Genomic DNA, 20,045 nt, shown 5'->3' with positions numbered 1-20,045 from the left:
TCAGCCATGTCAATGAGTGAGAAATCCTAGCAACAACAGACACACGGAGGGAAGTGAGAGGAGTTGACTTTAAATCAATAGAAAGCCTTACAACATGATAAAAGGACAATTACAATCTTTTGGCACAAGACAACAGCCTCTGTGTTTATGGTATTGAAATGAAAGTGGACTGAAGGAATCCCAAACAAATTTCAATGTGGTCTGTGGCAATATTTAGAAATGTGGTGCGGACTCCAATTTCTCGAATGCTCGGTGATAATAAAAATTGAGGCTAGTATAAAATTACAGAAACTCTGGCCTAAATGCCATATAAAAATGCAGATGAGAATATTGTAAACAAATCTCTTTGCACCTTGAATACAACTGTTTAATATTTAAAGTAGCTAGACAACCACACTAAGGCTGTGTTAAAATAAGAACAAGGTTATTTATACTGTTAAAATAAGAACAAGGTTATTTATACTGAACAAAAACTAAATATATCAGTCCATGTCAATATAAAAAAAAGCAACTGCTGCCTTCAAAATGCCTATTTCCTCAAGAATAATGACAGCAACAACAACAAAAAATTGCCTGCAATGTAATCGTTCACAATTGGACTAAGTCATTTTGTGCATGTGAGGTTGTCTCATGAGTGACCACAACATTCTAAACTTCTGTTGACCACAGTGACCGCTTTCTCTTACTATCCTAAAACGAATCACACTTCTCATGCTTTGGAAGGTTTAAATAGACTACTGCACGCTGAATTACCCCATATTCAATCATGTGTAATCAATAGCAGAACATACAAATATGAGAGTAAGGTGTAGATCACTCAATTTACTGGCTATTTGGGATAGAGCAGATGGTACAGTATGTTTTGCTAGTGAAATTGAACTATTCATCCAGTAACACTTGTTTTCTTTATCACTGTCTATTAAAATGTTCATAAAAAGGCACAAGGTAAGTGGATTGCAAACTACACTACAAAAGCGGTTACTGTCCAGCAGAGCTAAAAGGTTAAATGTATTTACACACTTAAAGAACAACATGGAGACAGATTGCAATTCTTAATAACTGACAACATGGATCTCTTCTGTGATATGTCTAATTACTCATTTTTACACCTTACACAGCTTAAGCCAAACATGTAACATTGCATATTAACCCATCTTTAAAAACATGAGCCATACCTGTTTAGCCTTTGGGAATTCCTTAAATGCTGTCTGAACCAATCCTATTGTAGGATGGACTATAAAAGAACGATGTCACTACCAAGCTTCTGGCTTTACAAAAAGCCTGGTAGCAACCTAGAACCACAGAGTTGCTGAATGGCCCATGCCACGTTTTTGGAAAGAAGTTGCTGGGGACTTGACATCTATTACTCAACGAGATATTGTGAATAGGTCAGCCAGTTATGCCTGTTAATTTAAATAGAATTGTCTGTGTAAAACAGGGTGGCCAACTTTTATTTAGTTCATTTCCTCCAATTAAACACATTTTTGCCATGGGGTGTAGAGAAAATGTTGCAGGTTTAAAACAAGTTTGGGGCGGAGAAAAGATTTAGCAATTTTAGAACTAATTTCATACAATTCTACAAATTTTGTCCGGGGGATTTTTTTGTGTGCAGTTTTACAGCCAATGTCCTGCAATTCTACACATTTTGCCATAAGGTGGAGATAAATGTTTGCAGTTTTTAATATGTCAGAGTGACTAACAAAATCAATGGGGGGCCCCCAGTTGGTAATTCGATCAGGATTACTAGAAGTTTAGATAGCTGGCCGCTAGACTAATTTTCCAATCTAAAAATATTTTGCTAACATGGGTTCATTTAGTGACTGCCGTAAGAGAAAAACTGCTGATGCACAACCACATTTTGAAATTGCACCTTGTGTATTCTAGTATTATAACTCTCAAAAGTAAGTGGAGACCCCACTGAGAACAAAATAATAATATGTAGGCCTATGGAATTGATCCTACACAAGGGTTTGATATCCCCCGGTGTAAAACGAGTGTTTGATATCCCCAAAGCTGAGCATTGCGAGACCTTAGAATTATAGGCTTTGAACATACAGTACCAGTCAAAAGTTTGGACACACCTACTAATTTCTTTATTTTTGCTATTTTCTACATTGTTAAATAATAGTGAAGACATCAAAACTATGAAATAACACATGGAATCGTGTAGTGACCAAAAAAGTGTTAATCAAAATGTATTTTATGTTTGAGATTCTTCAAAGTAGCCACCCTTTGCCTTGATGACAGCTTTGCACACTCTTGGCATTCTCTCAACCAGCTTCATGAGGAATGCTTTTCCAACAGTCTTGAAGGAGTTCCCACATATGCTGAGCACTTGTTGGCTGCTTTTCCTTCACTCTGCGGTCCAACTCATCCCAAACCATCTCAATTGGGTCGAGGTTGGGTGATTGTGGAGGACAGGTTATCTGATGCAGCACTCCATCACTCTCCTTGGTCATTGTCTTGTTGAAAAACAAATGATAGTGCCACTCAGTGGAAACCAGATGGGATGGCGTATCGCTGCAGAATGCTGTGGTAGCCATGCTGGTTAAGCGTGCCTTGAATTCTAAATAAATCACTGACAGTGTCTCTAGCAAAGCACCATCACACCTCCTCCATGCTTCGCGGTGAGAACCACACATGCGGAGGTCATCCGTTCACCTACTCTGCGTCTCACAACAACACGGTGGTTGGATACTACATGATTCCATATGTGTTATTTCATAGTTTTGATGTCTTCACTATAATTCTACAATGTAGAAAATAATAAAAATAAAGAAAAACCCTTGAATGAGTAGGTGTCCAAACTTTTGACTGTACATTTAGTCAATAATCAGTTATTGACATGGCCATGCTCTGTACAGTATACCTCACGTTTGTTGAATGCAAAATACCCAAAATAAATTGCTTACAGAGTACAAACCTATTTGGAAAACTGAACATAAAAGCCCCATTCCCCAGAACGAACCTTTTATCAGACAGAACCCTACCATTCTAAGATCTTGTTTTGCAGGATGATTTTATGAAGTGAAATCCTCCTCACACTCGAATCTGATATCCATTCATGTCTGGAGGTTGCTTCGGATCAAGAACTTTCTTCTCTCCAGATGGACTGTAAACACCCAAAAAATATATATGATTTTTCATGACACAGATTAAAACTGAGAGATTACTGTTCAGAGATTCCTCTTGAACTAAGCCATCATAGGACATGTAGCCTCTGGTGCTTGTTCAGATCAGTGCAGGGCTATCTCCACTACAGCTAGCATCTTGTTTATTGACCTAATGAGTATTTACTGTGCTGTCAGAGAGACTATAGTGAGACTAAGCAGCTCCTGATATCTGACTATAGTGCACAATCAGCCTTACCGTCTCTCGATGCGGCTGTTCCTGCGCATGGGGCTGCCTGGGTTACGGAGGGGCGAGCCCATGTTACTCTTCCTGTCTTTGGTGGGTGAAGGGGGCGCAGCCTTCCCAATCTGAAAGACAATCACACAGTTCTGTTTACCTCACAGTAACAACAAGGGGCAACACAAACGAGAGGTACAAATGCTTTCAAGTTGAGTTCTGGTCATATCCACTGTGTAGACTAAGGAGAAGTGCAGTTCTCCAATTACTAAACGTTTATGTCTTTTAAAATTCAGCACACCATTTATGCAGAGTAGGGAGGAGGAAGGAAACTGTTCCAAACACATGCGCATAGATACGCACACACACACTCCGATCATCAGCTTTCAATTACTTAGAGTAGTACTAAGGTGAGCACCTCAATGAGAGGCCCTAATGTGCTAAAGGAGGCACAGTTTTGACGATGACGACGGTAAAATCGTCCCCATCTTTAATGTGATTGTGAGTACGGCCCATTGGGTCACTATAAAAGAGCAGCCATTGCTTGATTGAGGCAGCCATGCGTGACACACAACGGAGCAGAGAAATGCCATCACATTAGTTATTATTAATCACAGGCCCCTGCGTTAACGCTCCTTTCATTACTGTTTGGGATGATAGCCCATGAGAGGTCATCATTTGAGGATGATAGCTCCTGAATTGGCAGGTCAACTCCATATCATCATGCATGATGGGTCAAAAGGAGGTCAGAAACTCAGTGATTAAGGGCTTTCCATCTGCTCAGGATGGATTCACATTCAACGAGCCCCTTGTGCTTCCCCCTCACATAGATTCAGATCTAATGTAGCTTACATGCATCCCAATTTAATTTGACACTAATCTAAATTCAGTGCTGGTACAGTGATAGGCTGCAGACTAATTCAGTCCCAGTTGGATCCAGTGGTGTAAAGTACTTAAGTAAAAATACTTTGAAGTACTACTTAAGTAGTTTTTTTTATTTACAGTATATATCTGGACTTGACTATTTATATTTGACAACTTTTACTTCACTACATTCCTAAAGAAAATGATGTACTTTTTGCTCTATACATTTTCCCTGACACCCAAAAGTACTCGTTACATTTTGTATTTGTTTAGCAGGACAGGAAATTTGTCTAATTCACACACTTATCAAGAAAACATCCCTGGTCATCCCTACTGCCTCTGATCTGGTGGACTAAACACATGCTTTGTTTGTAAATTATGTGTTGGAGCGTGCCCCTGGCTATCAGTAAATTTAAAAAACAAGAAAATGGTGCCGTCTGGTTTGCATAATATAAGATATTTGAAATTATTTATACTTTTACTTCTGATACTTAAGTATATTTTAGCTGTTACATTAACTTTTGATACTTAAGTATATTTAAAACCAAATACTTTTAGACTTTTACTCTAGTAGTATTTTACTGGGTGACTTTTACTTGAGTCATTTTCTATAACGGTATCTTTACTTCTACTCAAGTATGACAGTTGGGTACTTTTTCCACCACTGGCTGGATCTAATGCAATCACTAGAATTCTCTAATAAGGAAGCTGACTTGTTTGGGTCATGGACATTTTCCATCTCAGTCCCCAGGATCCTTCCTGGATGTGTAAACATGTCCTGCTTTAGTGCTGTAGATCCCATCATATCCCATTCCTACACTCTTTAACAGATAATCTCTGTATCCCTGGTCCCGTACCTTCAGCCTCATGTCCCGGGTGTGTCTCTCCAGCTCTCTCCTCAGCTCCTCCTTGGTCAGTTTGTCCACGTCTATTATGGAGTGTTTCCAGTCTATCTGTTCCACACTGTGGGGGTCATGGGACACATACTGACCAATCTTCACCTTCCTCAAGGTGTGCCAGTAGCCCCTGTAGGCCCCCTCAAACTCCTGCACCAGGTCAGCAAGCGTGCGGAACTCCAGGGGTTTGAACATGAGGTCCTCCCGTCGGCTGATGCCCAGTGCTCCGAAGCGGCCACCGCTGTGCATCCCCAGCACGATGTGGCAAAACTGGTTCCCTGAGAACTGCGTCTTAAAGCTGAGGGGGAAGCGCTCCACACCTGGCATGCTGTTGCTGAGGTAACTGGGACAGGCAAGGTCAAGGAAATGGAAACCCCTATTATAACTTACCTGGTTGTATGCTCACACTGGAGTGCTCCTTTAATGGGTAACATAGACAACAGTTTTGAAGCTCCAATTATCTGTTTTTCAAACAAGAATACATTAGTCGCATACAGTAGTCTCAGACTGTAAGCACACAAGTCAGTTCTAATCTCATAATACTTGGATGCCCTGGTTGTGCCCATAAAGCTGTGTCTTATCTAAATCCCTGTTACCACACTGTTTGGGGCATCACTCTGGGTTATTTTTAGTTTCCCATAAACACTCAGTTGGAAAACAAGATGTGCAGGTAAAAACACGGGCATAAGAAACTCATTACAATTTCCACGTGCTGTCGGTGTGACCCATGACCTAAGCTAATTAAAGGAAAGGATACATTCCAAGGATCACTGCCTCCAGACACTTGATTGGTAGTGACTCCCGGGTCATCTCCTTGGCGATGTCCATCAACCTACACAGAATATGAGGGTTAGAATACACCCGAAGGCAAGGCAACAAAATAGTCTACACTAAAGGTAGCAATTCTAAACATGGATTCTAAATGGCCTGAAGGACATTTGCACATATTACAGGACATTTGTATGCATGCAAAGAGAAAATGATTACCTCCTTTAGGCGAAATTATTGATTACTAAAAAGATCTCGAAGCTTAGAAAACTGGCATTTTGAGAAACATTGAAATAAAATCGCCTGGTGCTAAATGTCACAAACTGAGTGGATGAGCAAGAAAAATGTACTAGAAGCTCCTGCCCGGGAAACAGATCCTACTAGGCTATGATAACAGTTCCTGTTCCCTCAGCCCTGGGGTGCAACAGACATACAGCTGATCCAGATTCCTTCAGCTTCTGTCATGATCAGCACAATTACAATGCAATTGGGAAACATCCTCAGCTGCTTCTTCTGTTTGCTGCCTCTCTGGCCTCTCTGCAGCTCCAGGAAAAGCTATTTCGCCAAACCCTGAGATTCTCTCTGGCAGACAACAGTCATGTCACTTACACTGTCTGACATTTACAAACACTTAGGATCATCAAAGAGCTAAGCTAAAACGAAACGTTAGGAAACAGAAATTGGATAGAAGAAACTGTGCTTACGCAGTAAGAGGCCTGCTCTTCTTGATTTCAAAAAACTGTGTTCCTGTGTGATTGTACCTGCAGGATATTGTTAAGTACATAGAATGCAGAGGGAGTGAAACATGGAACTGTTCAAACACAACTAAACGTATTCTCATCGGGAATAAAACCATGTTAAGTGCTTTCTGATATTCATAGTTCCTCGTTTGTGAATTATCGATGAGCTTCTTGAGCTGAGAGGTGCTAATGTTTATGCTTAAAATAGATTATAGCCTAAACATGGCCTACATTCTGAGATGTTGTGACATACATTGATATTGTCCTAAAAAGACAGAGTCAAACAAGTATGAAGTACATATGAACTATTTTTACTGGTCAGTCATCACCATAATACTTCTTCAGTACATCAACTGTGTGTGGCCCAGTTTCCAATAGCATGGAATCAGCTTGTGCCTATGTCTATAAATGATGTATGAAGCTTAAAGCAATACATAATACAGTGCATGGCTAACACATATTTCAGAAGAGCTATCTTGAATTCCAACCCAGAGCATAATGTGCTTGCATCATGCATGGAATTTAGAATTTTTACACATTCATGTTTGATCAACCTACTGCATATTTTGTTGACATATCTGGATATGTCCTAGACTGTTCAGCCCAACCTGTCAATCATAAAAACTGACCATAACCAACAACTGCACCTTGAGGTCAATGAATAGTCATAGCTTTATCTAGGCTACCTGGGCTATCATTGGTTCAGAGCTTGGCAATAGTGACAAGCAGTTCTACCATTCCAGGCAAAGGATACTGCAAGTCCCTGATGTATTTCTGTATGGCTTCCAGGCGCTGTGGGATACTGGTGGTTGGCTGGTATGTAGGCACACTCAGTGTTGGAATCTATGGGGGAGAGGCAGAGCACAACCAGAGGCGTTAGTATAACACAATCCCTATATTTACAGAGCTGGAGAATGTCCACTTGTTTAACCTAACAACCATGTTTTTTTACTTTTAACCCATGATCATTATCTTAATTGTTCCATATAGTGAGTCTATGGGTGGCAGGTAGCCTAACGGTTAAGTGCGTTGGGCCAGTAACTGAAAGGTTGCTGGTTCAAATCCCCAAGCCAACTAGGTGAAACATCTGTTGATGTGCCCTTGAGCAAGGCATGTAACCCTAATTGAGCCTGTAAGTCGTTCTGGATAGGAGTGTCGGGTAAAATGTCTGAAAATGCGTACATTAATTGAATATGTGATGGAATTCCTCATAAGCACAGAGGGAGCATTTATCCTCTTCTGGACCAAACAGCATTAGTAAATCTAGTGGCATGTTTATCTGCGTGGTCTGTAATGTTGTGTATTTTGACAGCTTTATCCACTTGGTTTTGGTCCGAAAATAATGTAATTTTGTATAATGAAATTCCTAACTGGAATGTGCAGTCGGAGACACACTTAGTATACTTAACGAAAACAAACAACCCATCATTGACAATAGTCAGTGGAGGTCTTCAAGCATAGAGTGCCTTCGGAAAGTATTCAGACCCCTTGACTTTTTCTACATTTTGTTACATTACAGGCTTATTCTAAAATGGATTAAATCGTTTTTTTTAATTGTCAATCTACACACAATACCCCATAATGACAAAGCAAAAACAGGTTTTTAGAATAAAAAACTGAAATATTACATCTACATAAGTATTCAGACCCTTTACTTAGTACTTTGTTAAAGCGATTACAGCCTCGCGTCTTCTTGGGTATGACGCTACAAGTTTGACACACCTGTACTTGGGGAGTTTCTCCCATTCTTCTTTGCAGATCCTCTCAAGCTCTGTCAGGTTGGATGGGGAGCGTAGATGCACATCTTTTGTCAGGTCTCTCCAGAGATGTTCGATTGGGTCCAAGTCCGGGCTCTGGCTGGGCCAGTCAAGGACATTCAGAGACTTGTCCCAATGCCATTCCAGCATTGTCTTGGCTGTGTGCTTAGGGTCATTGTCCTTTTGGAAGGTGAAACTTCACCCCAGTTTGAGGTCCTGAGCACTCTGGAGCAGTTTTTCATCAAGGATCTCTTTGTACTTTGCTCCATTCATCTTTCCCTCGATCCTGACTAGTCTCCCAGTCCCTGAAACACATCCCCATCAGCATGATGCTGCCACCACCATGCTTCACTGTAGGGATGGTGCCAGGTTTCCTCCAGATGTGATGCTTGGCATTCAGGCCAAGGAGTTCAATCTTGTTTCTCATGGTCTGAGAGTCCTTTAGGTGCCTTTTGGCAAAGTCCAAGCAGGCTGTTGTGTATTTTACTGAGGAGTGGCTTCCGTCTGGCCACACTACCATAAAGGCCTGATTGGTGGAGTGCTGCAGAGATGGTTGTCCTTCTGGAAGGTTCTCCCATCTCCACAGTGGAACTCTGTCAGAGTGACCATCGGGTTCTTGATCACCTCCCTGACACAATCCTGTCTCGGATCTTGACAGACAATTCCTTTGACCTCATGGCTTGGTTTTTGCTCTGACATGCACTGCCTTTCCAAATCATGTCCAATCAATTGAATTTACCACAGGTAGACTCCAATCAAGTTGTAGAAACATCTCAAGGATGATCAATGGAAACAGGATGCACCTGAGCTCAATTTTGTGTCTCATAGAAAAGGGTCTGAATATTGATGTAAATAAGGTATTTCGGTTTTTATTTTTAATACATTTTCTAAAATGTAAAAAAAAAAAGGCTTAGTCATTATGGGATATTGTGTGTAGCTTGATGAGGAAATGTTTTTATTTAATCAATTTTAGAATAAGGCTGTAATGTAACAAAATGTGGAAAAAGGGAAGGGGTCTGAATATTTTCCAAATGCACTGTATAATCAATTAACATTGCATTCATATGGTTAATTTACTGAATGTATTATATCCAGGTGAGGAAAAGGCATGGACAGCTCAACTGGATTCTGCATGCCTGTATGTTGCATGACAGAAAGGTGAGAAGTGCTCCTCCAGAATATGTAGCGTTTAAATGACTGGTGTACATTTAGAAGGGTCGTAACTGAATCCCTCAGTTACCATCATTCTGCATAATCAGCTATCTTCACTCTATTGTCAGTAAGTGTGAATTAGATAAAGTTCATGTAGCATAATATACTAAGCCCACGCTATTGGAAAATATATCCTCCTGAACAGTTTACTGTATGCTTATCTCAATCTTGAATGATGGTTTACTTTAAATAAATGTGACTGGTGTGCATATCACTGGAACAGTGTCTAGGCCTATACTTCTGGGGGGGGGGGGGGGGGGTATTGATAAAGACTGCGTATGAGTGCAGCCTGTAGAGTTCTCAACAGTCAGGCAGGGTGTCTAGCTAGGTCAGGACTTCACCTTCATCCTACCTTGGGCAGATCACTGGCTCCCCGGATGCGTTTCCCTATGGCCTCACCATTAGGGTGAATCCGGGCCACATGCCTCCACATCTGCTCCCAAGTCTCCTCATCCACCGGTAGGCCTCCCCTGTTCACAAAGAAGGGCACACCTCCATCCCGCAAGTCCTCTTCACCTTCATCCTCCTGCTCCTCATCTCTCTCATCCACCCCCACACACCCCACTGTGGTCCTCAGCATCCCGCCACACAACAGACCCCAGTCCTGGAACCTGGCTGGCACAAATGGCTTACAGCCTCGCCCTTTAACTGTCAATCTGATTGCAGTTTCTCAGCAAGTAACACTCCCACAGCAGGTGAGAAACATGAGCAATTCATGACACGCTGGATATGTAGGACTTTGCAAAACTGCAGGCTGTAGCCTATTAGTCTCCAAATTCAAATACTGTGCCTCTCATGAACAAAAGGGCACACGGATTTGAAAAGAATATGTTCCATATGTTGGTACAATTGTCCACTTAAGTTGTCAGATGAGTTCAACTTCAAAAACATTAACAAATGCTTCCAAAATCAGAGATTCAAGGGACTTTTTGCTACATCAATAGTCAAATCACTCTCTGATCAATATTGTTATTGGCACTTTAGAAAAATCACAATGACCTATAAGATGCAGATTAAGTCAAGTAAATCACTGAAATACTGAAACTACACAATAATTATCAAAACTAGAAAAGGCGTGAATTGGCAGCCAACATTAAACACATTATACTAGGCCTACAACATTGAGGATAAATTCAGCACCTTGGAAATAATGAATACACACAATGCCTACAACATAACGGGAAAAATAGCAGTCTTCCAACAGGGTAGGCCACAACAAACTACTGTATTACAAATCACTAATACCCGGCACCGTTATCCCAGAGCGGTGATTCCGTCTATATCCAAAACGCCGGGAAAGATTCGATTGGACATTTCCTCGACACTCTGCTTAGCCGTTGGCGCATTTCAGTCTAGTCCATTTGACATCATATTCTTCTTGTCAGTCCAAGTCATTGTCCAGTTTGAACGCCCATGGCTTCACAGTAGCGAGTGCTGATCTCATGCCTGCTACAATATTGCGCCGCTCAGACACTCCCAGAACCCAGCAGCTGCGCATGCTCTATCTGACGGATTACATCTTCCACGACATGCATTTCGTCTACTGTGGGTGGCGTCAGCCAAACTAAATTACTCCTCTATTACAAATGATGAGCGGAAAATACATTAGTCTATTGATAAATATACTGTGAACTGCAATGGCTTGCATTATACTTGATATCATGCCAGCACAGTGGGCAGCTATTATATAAACATTTAACAGCAAATAGATTGTATTGGCATCATTCTTGGATACTTTACATGCAGCAAAGCTCAAGGGCTTACTGTATAATAAATGCATTCTCCAAGTTATCAAAGCTCTAGGACTAAGGATAGCCTACATCTTCACACTATAGTAGAAAAACTGGAGACATTTTACTTCTTCAATTAATTTATTGCACTTTTATGGGACAGAAATTAGGTTTGGATTGGTAAGAAAAACACAGCAGGACTAAGCTTGCAAAAAATATTCTGTCATAACCTTTTTCACAAAAAAACCAAAAAAAACAGCATGAACTCAAGTTCAACTCCTTTGATAATATACAATAAGCAGGTAAACAAATCAAGTCCTCCTCGACAGAAGCCACAGTCCAACTGGAATTTAAATTCTATGTCCATCCATTGAATGTTAAAATCTTGGAGCACCATAATCATCAGGCATTCTTTCAATGTTGAACCTGTGAAGAAATATTGTTAGACATGGTTTAAAGATCATGGTATAAGGTATTTTATCTTGCTATACATTTTACTGCCATACACTGAGTATACAAAACATTAAGAACACCTGCTCTTTCCATGAACAGGTGAATCCAGGTGAACGCTGTGATCCCTTATTGGTCACTTGATACATCCAGTTCAAATCAGTGTAGATGAAGGGGAGGAGACAGGTTAAAGAAGGATTTTTAAGCCTTGAGACATGGATTGTGTGTGTGTGTGTCATTCAGAGGGTGAATGGGCAAGAAAATATTTAAGTGCCTTGGAACAGGGTATAGTAGTAGGTGCCAGGCGCACCGGTTTGTGTCAAAAACTGCAACGCTGCTGGGTTTTTCACACTCAACAGTTTCCTGTGTGTATCAAGAATGCTTCACCACCCAAAGGACATAAAGCCAATGCTTCCCACATCAAACATGGGCCAGCATCCCTGTGGAATGCTTTCGACACCTTGTAGAGTCCATGTCCCGACGAATTAAGGCTGTTCTGAGGGCAAAGGGCATTGGGGCTCAATATTAGAAAGGTGTTCCTAATGAGCCTTTACTGGTGTTCAATGAACCATTGAACACTAGTAATTGATGTTAATTCTGACCTATGGTTGGAGATGTACATGATGGGTACTCCTGGGATCTTTCTGATTCTTCTCTTCAGGTCTCTGTCCACAGTTGCCAGGATGTAGCACTTGTGCTGTGAAAGACACACAATTTAATTGATGCTCTTCTCTGGTATAAAACCAGTGTTCTAATAACTAGAGGGTTCACCTAATATACACAGAACAAAAATATAAAACGCAACATGGACCAATTTCATAGATTTTACTGAGTTACAGTTCATATATGGAAATCAGTCCATTGAAATAAATAAATTAGGCCCTAATCTATGGAATTCACATGACAGGGAATACACATATGCATCTGTTGGTCACAGATACCTTTAAAAAAAAAAAGGAGGGGCGTGGACAAGAAAATACAGTCAGTATCTGGTGTAACCACAATTTGCCTCATGCAAATCAGGCTGTTGATTGTGGCCTGTGGAATGTTGTCCCACTCCTCTTCAATGGCTGTGTGAAGTTGCTGGATATTGGCGGGAACTGTAACACGCTGTCGTACACGTCGATCCAAGCATCCCAAACGTGCTCAATGGGTGACATGTCTGGTGAGTATGCAGGACATTCAGTTTCCAGGAATTGTGTACAGATCCTCGCGACATGGGGCTGTGCATTATCATGCTGAAACATGTGGTGATGGCGGCGGATGAATGGCATGACAATGGGCCTCAGGATCTCGTCACAGTATCTTTGTGCATTAAAATTGCCATTGATAAAATGCAATTTTATGGGGCACTCTGTTCACAACATTGACATCAGCAAACCGCTCACCCACATGACGCCATACACTGTCTGCCATCTGCCCGGAACAGTTGAAACTGAAGTGGGTTACAACGCCGAACTGCAGTCAGGTCAAGACACTGGTGAGGACGACGAGCATGCAGATGAGCTTCCATGAGAAGTTCTGACAGTTTGTGCAGAAATACTTTGGTTGTGCAAAGCCAGTTTCATCAGCTGTCCGGATAGCTGGTCACTGACGATCCTGCAGGTGAAGAAGCTGGATATGGAGGTCCTGGGCTGGCGTGGTTACACGTGGTCTGTGGTTGTGAGGCCAGTTGGACGTACTGCCAAATTATCTAAACTGACATTGGAAGCAGCTTATGGTAGAGAAATGAATATTAAATTCTGGTAACAGCTCTGGTGGACACAGGATTTGAACAGACAGTGGCAAGTCAAATTCAAGGATTTAGTACTTTTTCAAGCACTAATATTTATTTTCAAGGACCATCCCCCTCTTCAAAGGGAGAGACACCAACCATTTCTAATCCCACCGTACCTTCTCCACTATGCAATCTGGCTTCCGAGCTGGTCATGGGTGCACCTCAGCCACGCTCAAGGTCCTAAATAATATCATAACCGCCATCGATAAAAGACAGTACTGTGCCGCCGTCTTCATCGACCTGGCCAAGGCTTTCGACTCTGTCAATCACCGCATTCTTATCGGCAGACTCAACAGCCTTGGTTCCTCAAATGACTGCCTCGCCTGGTTCACCAACTACTTCTCTGATAGAGTTCAGTGTGTCAAATCGGAGGGCCTGTTGTCCGGACCTCTGGCAGTCTCTATGGGGGTGCCACAGGCTTCAATTCTCGGGCCGACTCTTTTCTCTGTATATATCAACGATGTCGCTCTTTCTGCAGGTGATTCTCTGATCCACGTCTACGTAGACGTCACCATTCTGTATACATCTGGCCTTTCTTTGGACACTGTGTTAACAAACCTCCAAACGAGCTTAAACGCCATACAACACTCCTTCCGTGGCCTTGAACTGCTCTTAAATGCTAATAAAACTAAATGCATGCTCTTCAACCGATCGCTGCCCGCACGACTAGCATCACTACTCTGGATGGTTCTGACTTAGAACATGTGGACAACTTCAAAATACCTAGGTGTCTGGTTAGACTGTAAACTCTCCTTCCAGACTCACATTAAGCATCTCCAATCCAAAATTAAATTGGCTTCCTATTTCGCAACAAAGCCTCCTTCACTCATGCTGCCAAACATACCCTCGTAAAACTGACTATCCTACCGATCGTTGGCAATGTCATTTACAAAATAGCCTCCAACACTCTACTCAGCAAATTGGATTTAGTCTATCACAGTGCCATCCGTTTTGTCACCAAAGCCCAATATACTACCCACCACTGCGACCTGTATGCTCTCGTTGGCTGGCCCTCACTACATATTCGTCGTCAAACCCACTGGCTCCAGGTCATCTATAAGTCTTTGCTAGGTAAAGCACTGCCTTATCTCAGCTCACTGGTCACCATAGCAACACCCACCCATAGCACGCACTCCAGCAGGTATATTTCACTGGTCATCCCCAAAGCCAACACCTACTTTGGCCACCTTTCTTTCCAGTTCTCTGCTTCCAATGACTGGAATTTGCACACACTGTACATTTTTCTATTGTGTTATTGACTGTACGTTTGTTTATCCCACGTGTAACTCTGTGTTGTTGTTTTTGTCGCACTGCTTTGCTTTATCTTGGCCAGGTCGCAGTTGTAAATGAGAACTTGTTCTCAACTAGCCTACCTGGTTAAATAAAGGTGAAATACAAAAATAAAATACAATCAATTTGTAATAGTTCCTATTATGCAATTGTTTCTAGTCACCACCAGATGGCAGTATATCTCCATAACTTACTATACATCACAACCATAAACATAACTTGTCAGTACATGCATGAGTGGTAAGTCAGTACTGATGATGAATGATTTCCTTATATAAACTATTTCAATAAAATCTTTGAAATTGTTGCATTTATATTTTAGTTTACATGGCAATAATATTAAAATTGTCTTTATATTTCCCTAAATTTGAGGTCCCACAGGCTGTCCCAACACACGCCATGAAAGTGAATACTGAAAGTGTAAAAGGCCCTTAGTTGACTGCATTTTTGGATTCTATACCCATTTGAAGAGAAACAAGTTATTCATGTGTTTGATAACCAGGGGAACATAACAAGCATACATGAATCATTGCTCCCTGGTTAGGTCTGGCAAAACAAATATTTTGCCATGCAGGATTGAATCTACATTTGCCCGGCATTTTAGCTATCAATGTACCTTTGGAGGCGCCTAATCAGTCAGTTCTGTACCTGCCTAGCTGAGTGGCAGTGTGGGTGAAATGAGTGAGCTTGCCTGGAAACCAGAGAGCGAAACAAGAAAGAAAACTCAGTAGTCTGCCTGGGAATTAAATTTGCAAGACCAATACATTTTTCTAATATTTTTCAAATTTGATCCTTTTCTGTTCTCCTCTCATTTTAATTCAAGGACCAACTTCAAAAATGTCAGATTTAAGGTACTGCAGTACTTGAATTTGTGTGGCAAATTCAAGTACTTTAAGCACCTTGTGCAAACTCTGTGGACATTCATGCAGTCAGCATGCCAATTGTATGCTCCCTCAAAACATGAGACATCTGTGGCATTGTGTGACAAAACTACACATTTTAGAGTGGCCTTTTATTGTCCCCAGCACAAGCTGAATCTGTGTAATGATCATTCTGTTTAATCATCTTTTTAATAAGCCACACCTGTGAGGTGAATGGATTACCTTGGAAAAGAATTAAGGCTCACTAACAAGTATGTAAACAAATTTGTGCACACAATTTGAGAGAAATACGTTTTTTTTGCGCATATGGAACTTTTATTTCAGCTTATGAAACATGCGACCAACACTTTACATGTTGCGTTTATATTTTTGATCAGTATAATATAGTCAATTTAGTACATTAAACTACATTACCTGTGTTACCCTTTGAACTAAACAGTCATCAGCGTAAGTTCCTTTGTGGGTGCATGGCAGTCGTTCGAACCGAGGATCCTTGGCTATCCTACAGAAAAAGACAAATATTTATCTGTCAAATACTTCCCCTATGGAACATCGATAATAACCCTCTAAACCAGTGGAAGTTGCTGAGGGGAGGACAGCTCGTAATAATGGCTGGAACAGAGCAAATGGAATGGCATCAAACACATGGAAACTATGTGTTTTATGTTGTTGATACTGTTCCACCTATTCCGCTCCAGCCATTACCACGTCCTCCCCAATTAAGGTGCCACCAACCTCCTGTGCTCTGATCATGTGTTTATGTCTGAATGTCTAGATGTACCTGGGTGTTGGTCTTCACAACAGGTTAGTTACCTTAGAGCAACTCGATACTTCATCCCCAGTTTCTCTATCTCAGCCATTACACAGTCTGTGATGCACGGGATACCTTGATGATAATTTAAAAGATACAGTTATTGCCTAATAGGGTTACATTAATTGAGTTCCAGCTGAATAAACTTTTCCAGATACTCACATTTGGCGTACAGGCAGTCCATCATTGACTGAACTATGTCGAGTTTAGCCTTGATGGAGAAGTTGATGAAATTGGTGTCGACCAGGATGTGATAAGGGGGACCAAGCTGAGTGTTGTACTGGAAGAACAGGCATGATGGATATTTTGGCCTGCAGGTAGGAAAGGAATGTGTGAACACACAGTAAGAAGGTATCAACTTATAATCAATCATGTGTTCACAATATATTGGATATCAGTTAAGAACTATTGGTACATTTATATTTGTTTACTCAGATGTACTTACACGTCTTTTTCCTTTATTTCTGAAGGATCGTTCTTTTTTTTCACCTGTACTTTGGTGCGGTCTTTCTCTTTTCTAAAGAAAACAGTCATTACCATAGAAATTCAAACTGGAGAGATCATGATAAATAAGTTAGCTATGTCTTATTCAAAGTAAAGAAAGGCATGTGTGAACAATTAGTAAGCAAACTGGCTAGCTAGTTATTTCTGACAATCCATGCCAATTTGTTAGCTTGACAATTAGCATATACAACGTTGGCATGGTTTGTTAGTCAACTAACGTTAGCTCGCTAAATGGTGTGTGTTATGATCCTGTGCAGAAAGTACCATAGACATTCGTGTTTACCGGCGGTAGTAACTTAAGCTTGCTAGCTAGCAACTCACATTCTCTGATCTTTCAAACTTATCATTCTCTTCATTGAAGCAAACTTTTTAGTCTTCCGTTTCCCCTGAAATACACATATTGGAATAATACAGTCAGAATAAAAAAATAAATAACGTAAACTACTAGCTAGCTACGGTTAATCGAGAAATTCACGTTAGGTTAGCTCATGGTTAGCAAGTTAACGTTCGTTAGTTAGTAGGAGCAGAGCAACACAAAGCATACAAACTCCCATCAACAACTACTGAAACACATGTTCAATCATTAAAACAGCTAAATCAACAACCACTGTATACATTGTATCATGTCATTATAATATGATAAGTGAAAGTACGATTTTACCATGATTTGCTATCCAACAGCGGACTTGTGGTAGTATAGCCCTCGTGTAACTGTGTTTGTACGTCATCAACAATAGACGTTTGCTGCCTTGCACATTTTGACTTCCGATTGCTGCTGGCTAGCTAAATATGATAAATACACGCAAGGTATGATAAGTGTTATTGTTGAAATGAACGTTGTATTAGCTATGTAATGTATTTAAATTAAAAGTTGGCGTAGCTCTGCGTGAGGGGTAGATTATCACATTTGTTTTGAAACACTGAATTTGGCTTTGGAATACCATCATTGCTATTTTGCGTTGACATTGACGGTTAATGTCGCAAGCTGGCATAGGCTAGCTATCAGCAACTAACGCTAGCTAGCTATCATGCACTTGTTTTGAAGGAATTGATGATGCGACATGTTATTTGTGTATCTAACTAACGTGAACTAAAATCATGTTGTAGCTAGCTATATATTCATCCCTGACAGTTTTGTTAGTTTTGCATAGCCTAAGACATGTTAATCACGTTGCTAATGATGGTCGTTATTAGCTACGGCTCTCCATTCTACACATGCATGGAGTAGCGAGATAACAACATAACTAGCTGCTGTTTCGTTAATTGGTCGCATTACTTTGCCAACCTGCCAGGTAACGTTGGCAGGACAAGTTAACCCCAAGAGCCAGTATCAAGGCATATTGATTACTGAAGCTATGCAGTATCGCTAAACCTTTCACCATTCCAGATGTGTCATTTCTCGTCAGATCTTTAGCAAACAGCACTCTGTGATATGCTGTCAAAAAAACTCCTTATTGATACAGCCTAGTATCCTCGACCTATTTGTCATTCATAGGGGTCATATGTAAATCAATGCCGTTTCATTTCAACCTTGATGAAGGCTTTCAAAGCGGCGCTGATAACAAATAGGTATCTTGTGGGGATGTTGTTTTTGTAGATAGTCTGGCTACGGGTGTTGCCGCAATGCATTTAGTCAATGTTTTTATCACTATGGTCTTTGGTGGTCTTTAGTTCAGATTGAGATTCAAGTAATGAGACCTTTTAGGACCCTTGCCAGTTCATGCATATTTAAGTCATCTGGATTACATGTCGTATCCCATCACCCAACACTCCTCCAGTGTGACACATTAATATTCATACATGGCTTCTTGGCTATGCTGCTACTGATTAGTGACAGTGTCTGTGTAGCTAGATGAGCATGGTCACAAGTTTTTAATTGTCTCAGTCATTGTTTAGGTTAATTATTTTTGAACTGCCGGACTTATACCTGTCATGTTTTGTTGTTGCTCTAGGTCTTTCCAAGTGAAGAAGCTGGAGAATTAAGATCATTTGAGACTTTATCGTGCAATATTTTGGACCTGGCCCAGCCTTTGTGAGGAGCAGAGGAGTCTGAGTCCAGGCTGAAGATGGTCTGATGGACCGCCGCTTTTTGCTGACCTTCCTCTTCTGCTCAGTCTCGTGGATTTTCTTCTGGGAAGTGTGCTGGAAGAAAGGCAAAGAAAGTCAGATCGAAGAATGGATTCAAGGCCACAGTCTCTCCGAATACAAACACTTACTTGAAGGTCAGTTGAGAAAAGATACTCCACTCTTTGCGATGATCCAGTGTTTATGAATGACATGGAACATCTTCAGTGGCAGTTTGGCATCTCTGAACTATTGCTGATGGGAAGGAGGCTAATTTAATTGCAGCCAAACACAGTAAATCTTTGATTTGATCTGTAGTTAATGCACCCCATCCCAGCTCTTTTACAACAAGGGGAATTTATTCTCTTTGAATTTTCTCATCCATTGGAGTTTGCACAAAAGTCTACCACAGTTCAAAGGGTGTTTTAACGAAGGTTAGGCCAATGGGTGAAATTCCTTCTCGACAGCTTATCTTCAGCCATTGGTGTAACTTTTTGTCGCGCCTGAGGTTGTTGTTTCAGGGATTTAGGGCCTTGTTGTTTGCAGGTAAGAGTATATTCTTGTGTTCGCCTCATTCTGGTAATGTTGAGGTGTATGTCTTTGTGACAAGGCTATAGACTAGAATAGATCCTCATACTGGCACGTCTACTCTGCTCTGGCTGATTTGTCTGCGTCTTTGTCTGTCTGTGTGTGTAGATGTGGAGACTCTGGAGGAGCTGAGCCTGAGTGTTCTGACTCGTCTGGAGGATGTGGTGAGAGAGAAGCGGCGCTGGAGGGACATTGCAGAGGCTCACATCCAGCTGCTGCGAGACTTTGCCTTCCAGGAGTGGCTTTGCTCTCAAAGCCTTGAGCACTACTATCATACGTAAGCATACCACCACCATGTTGTTAGCATAGTACTACCTACCTCTCACCTGTCATGGGCAGATTCAAACTCATCACATAAACACAAC

At 41.1% G+C, this 20,045-nt stretch overlaps 3 protein-coding genes across 4 annotated transcripts in view; 1 reads left to right on the top strand and 2 right to left on the bottom strand.

Moving 5' to 3' along the window:
- Positions 1 to 2,676: 2,676 nt before the first annotated feature.
- On the bottom strand, positions 2,677 to 11,078 carry LOC106611058 (tubulinyl-Tyr carboxypeptidase 1). Its single transcript, XM_014210908.2, has 7 exons — positions 9,938 to 11,078; positions 7,371 to 7,459; positions 6,581 to 6,637; positions 5,866 to 5,940; positions 5,070 to 5,451; positions 3,370 to 3,479; positions 2,677 to 3,112 (listed from the first exon to the last, which is right to left on the bottom strand). Exons 1-7 carry the CDS (start codon positions 10,163 to 10,165, stop codon positions 3,040 to 3,042), a joined length of 1,014 nt encoding a protein of 337 aa, XP_014066383.1. The 5' UTR covers positions 10,166 to 11,078; the 3' UTR covers positions 2,677 to 3,039.
- A 359-nt stretch (positions 11,079 to 11,437) lies between these two features.
- LOC106611060 (rRNA-processing protein FCF1 homolog) lies at positions 11,438 to 17,811 on the bottom strand. Its single transcript, XM_014210911.2, has 8 exons — positions 17,690 to 17,811; positions 17,350 to 17,414; positions 16,970 to 17,041; positions 16,687 to 16,835; positions 16,527 to 16,599; positions 16,128 to 16,215; positions 12,368 to 12,462; positions 11,438 to 11,741 (listed from the first exon to the last, which is right to left on the bottom strand). Exons 1-8 carry the CDS (start codon positions 17,690 to 17,692, stop codon positions 11,693 to 11,695), a joined length of 594 nt encoding a protein of 197 aa, XP_014066386.1. The 5' UTR covers positions 17,693 to 17,811; the 3' UTR covers positions 11,438 to 11,692.
- LOC106611059 (apoptosis-resistant E3 ubiquitin protein ligase 1) overlaps positions 17,752 to 20,045 on the top strand; it is a 31,601-nt gene continuing 29,307 nt past the window's right edge. The window contains exons 1-3 of one of the 2 annotated variants that reach the window (XM_014210909.2): positions 17,752 to 17,835; positions 18,981 to 19,250; positions 19,789 to 19,957. In XM_014210909.2, the coding sequence (XP_014066384.2) occupies positions 19,103 to 19,250; positions 19,789 to 19,957 (317 nt within the window). In that variant the 5' untranslated portion in view covers positions 17,752 to 17,835; positions 18,981 to 19,102. The remainder of the gene's footprint in view (positions 17,836 to 18,980; positions 19,251 to 19,788; positions 19,958 to 20,045) is intronic. The other variant, XM_014210910.2, reaches the window with a different exon arrangement.

Source organism: Salmo salar, chromosome ssa09 (assembly GCF_905237065.1).
Source record: "Salmo salar chromosome ssa09, Ssal_v3.1, whole genome shotgun sequence".
NCBI lineage: Eukaryota > Metazoa > Chordata > Actinopteri > Salmoniformes > Salmonidae > Salmo > Salmo salar.
Note: the sequence above shows the minus strand (reverse complement) of the source record. Positions and strands in the feature narration are given on the sequence as shown.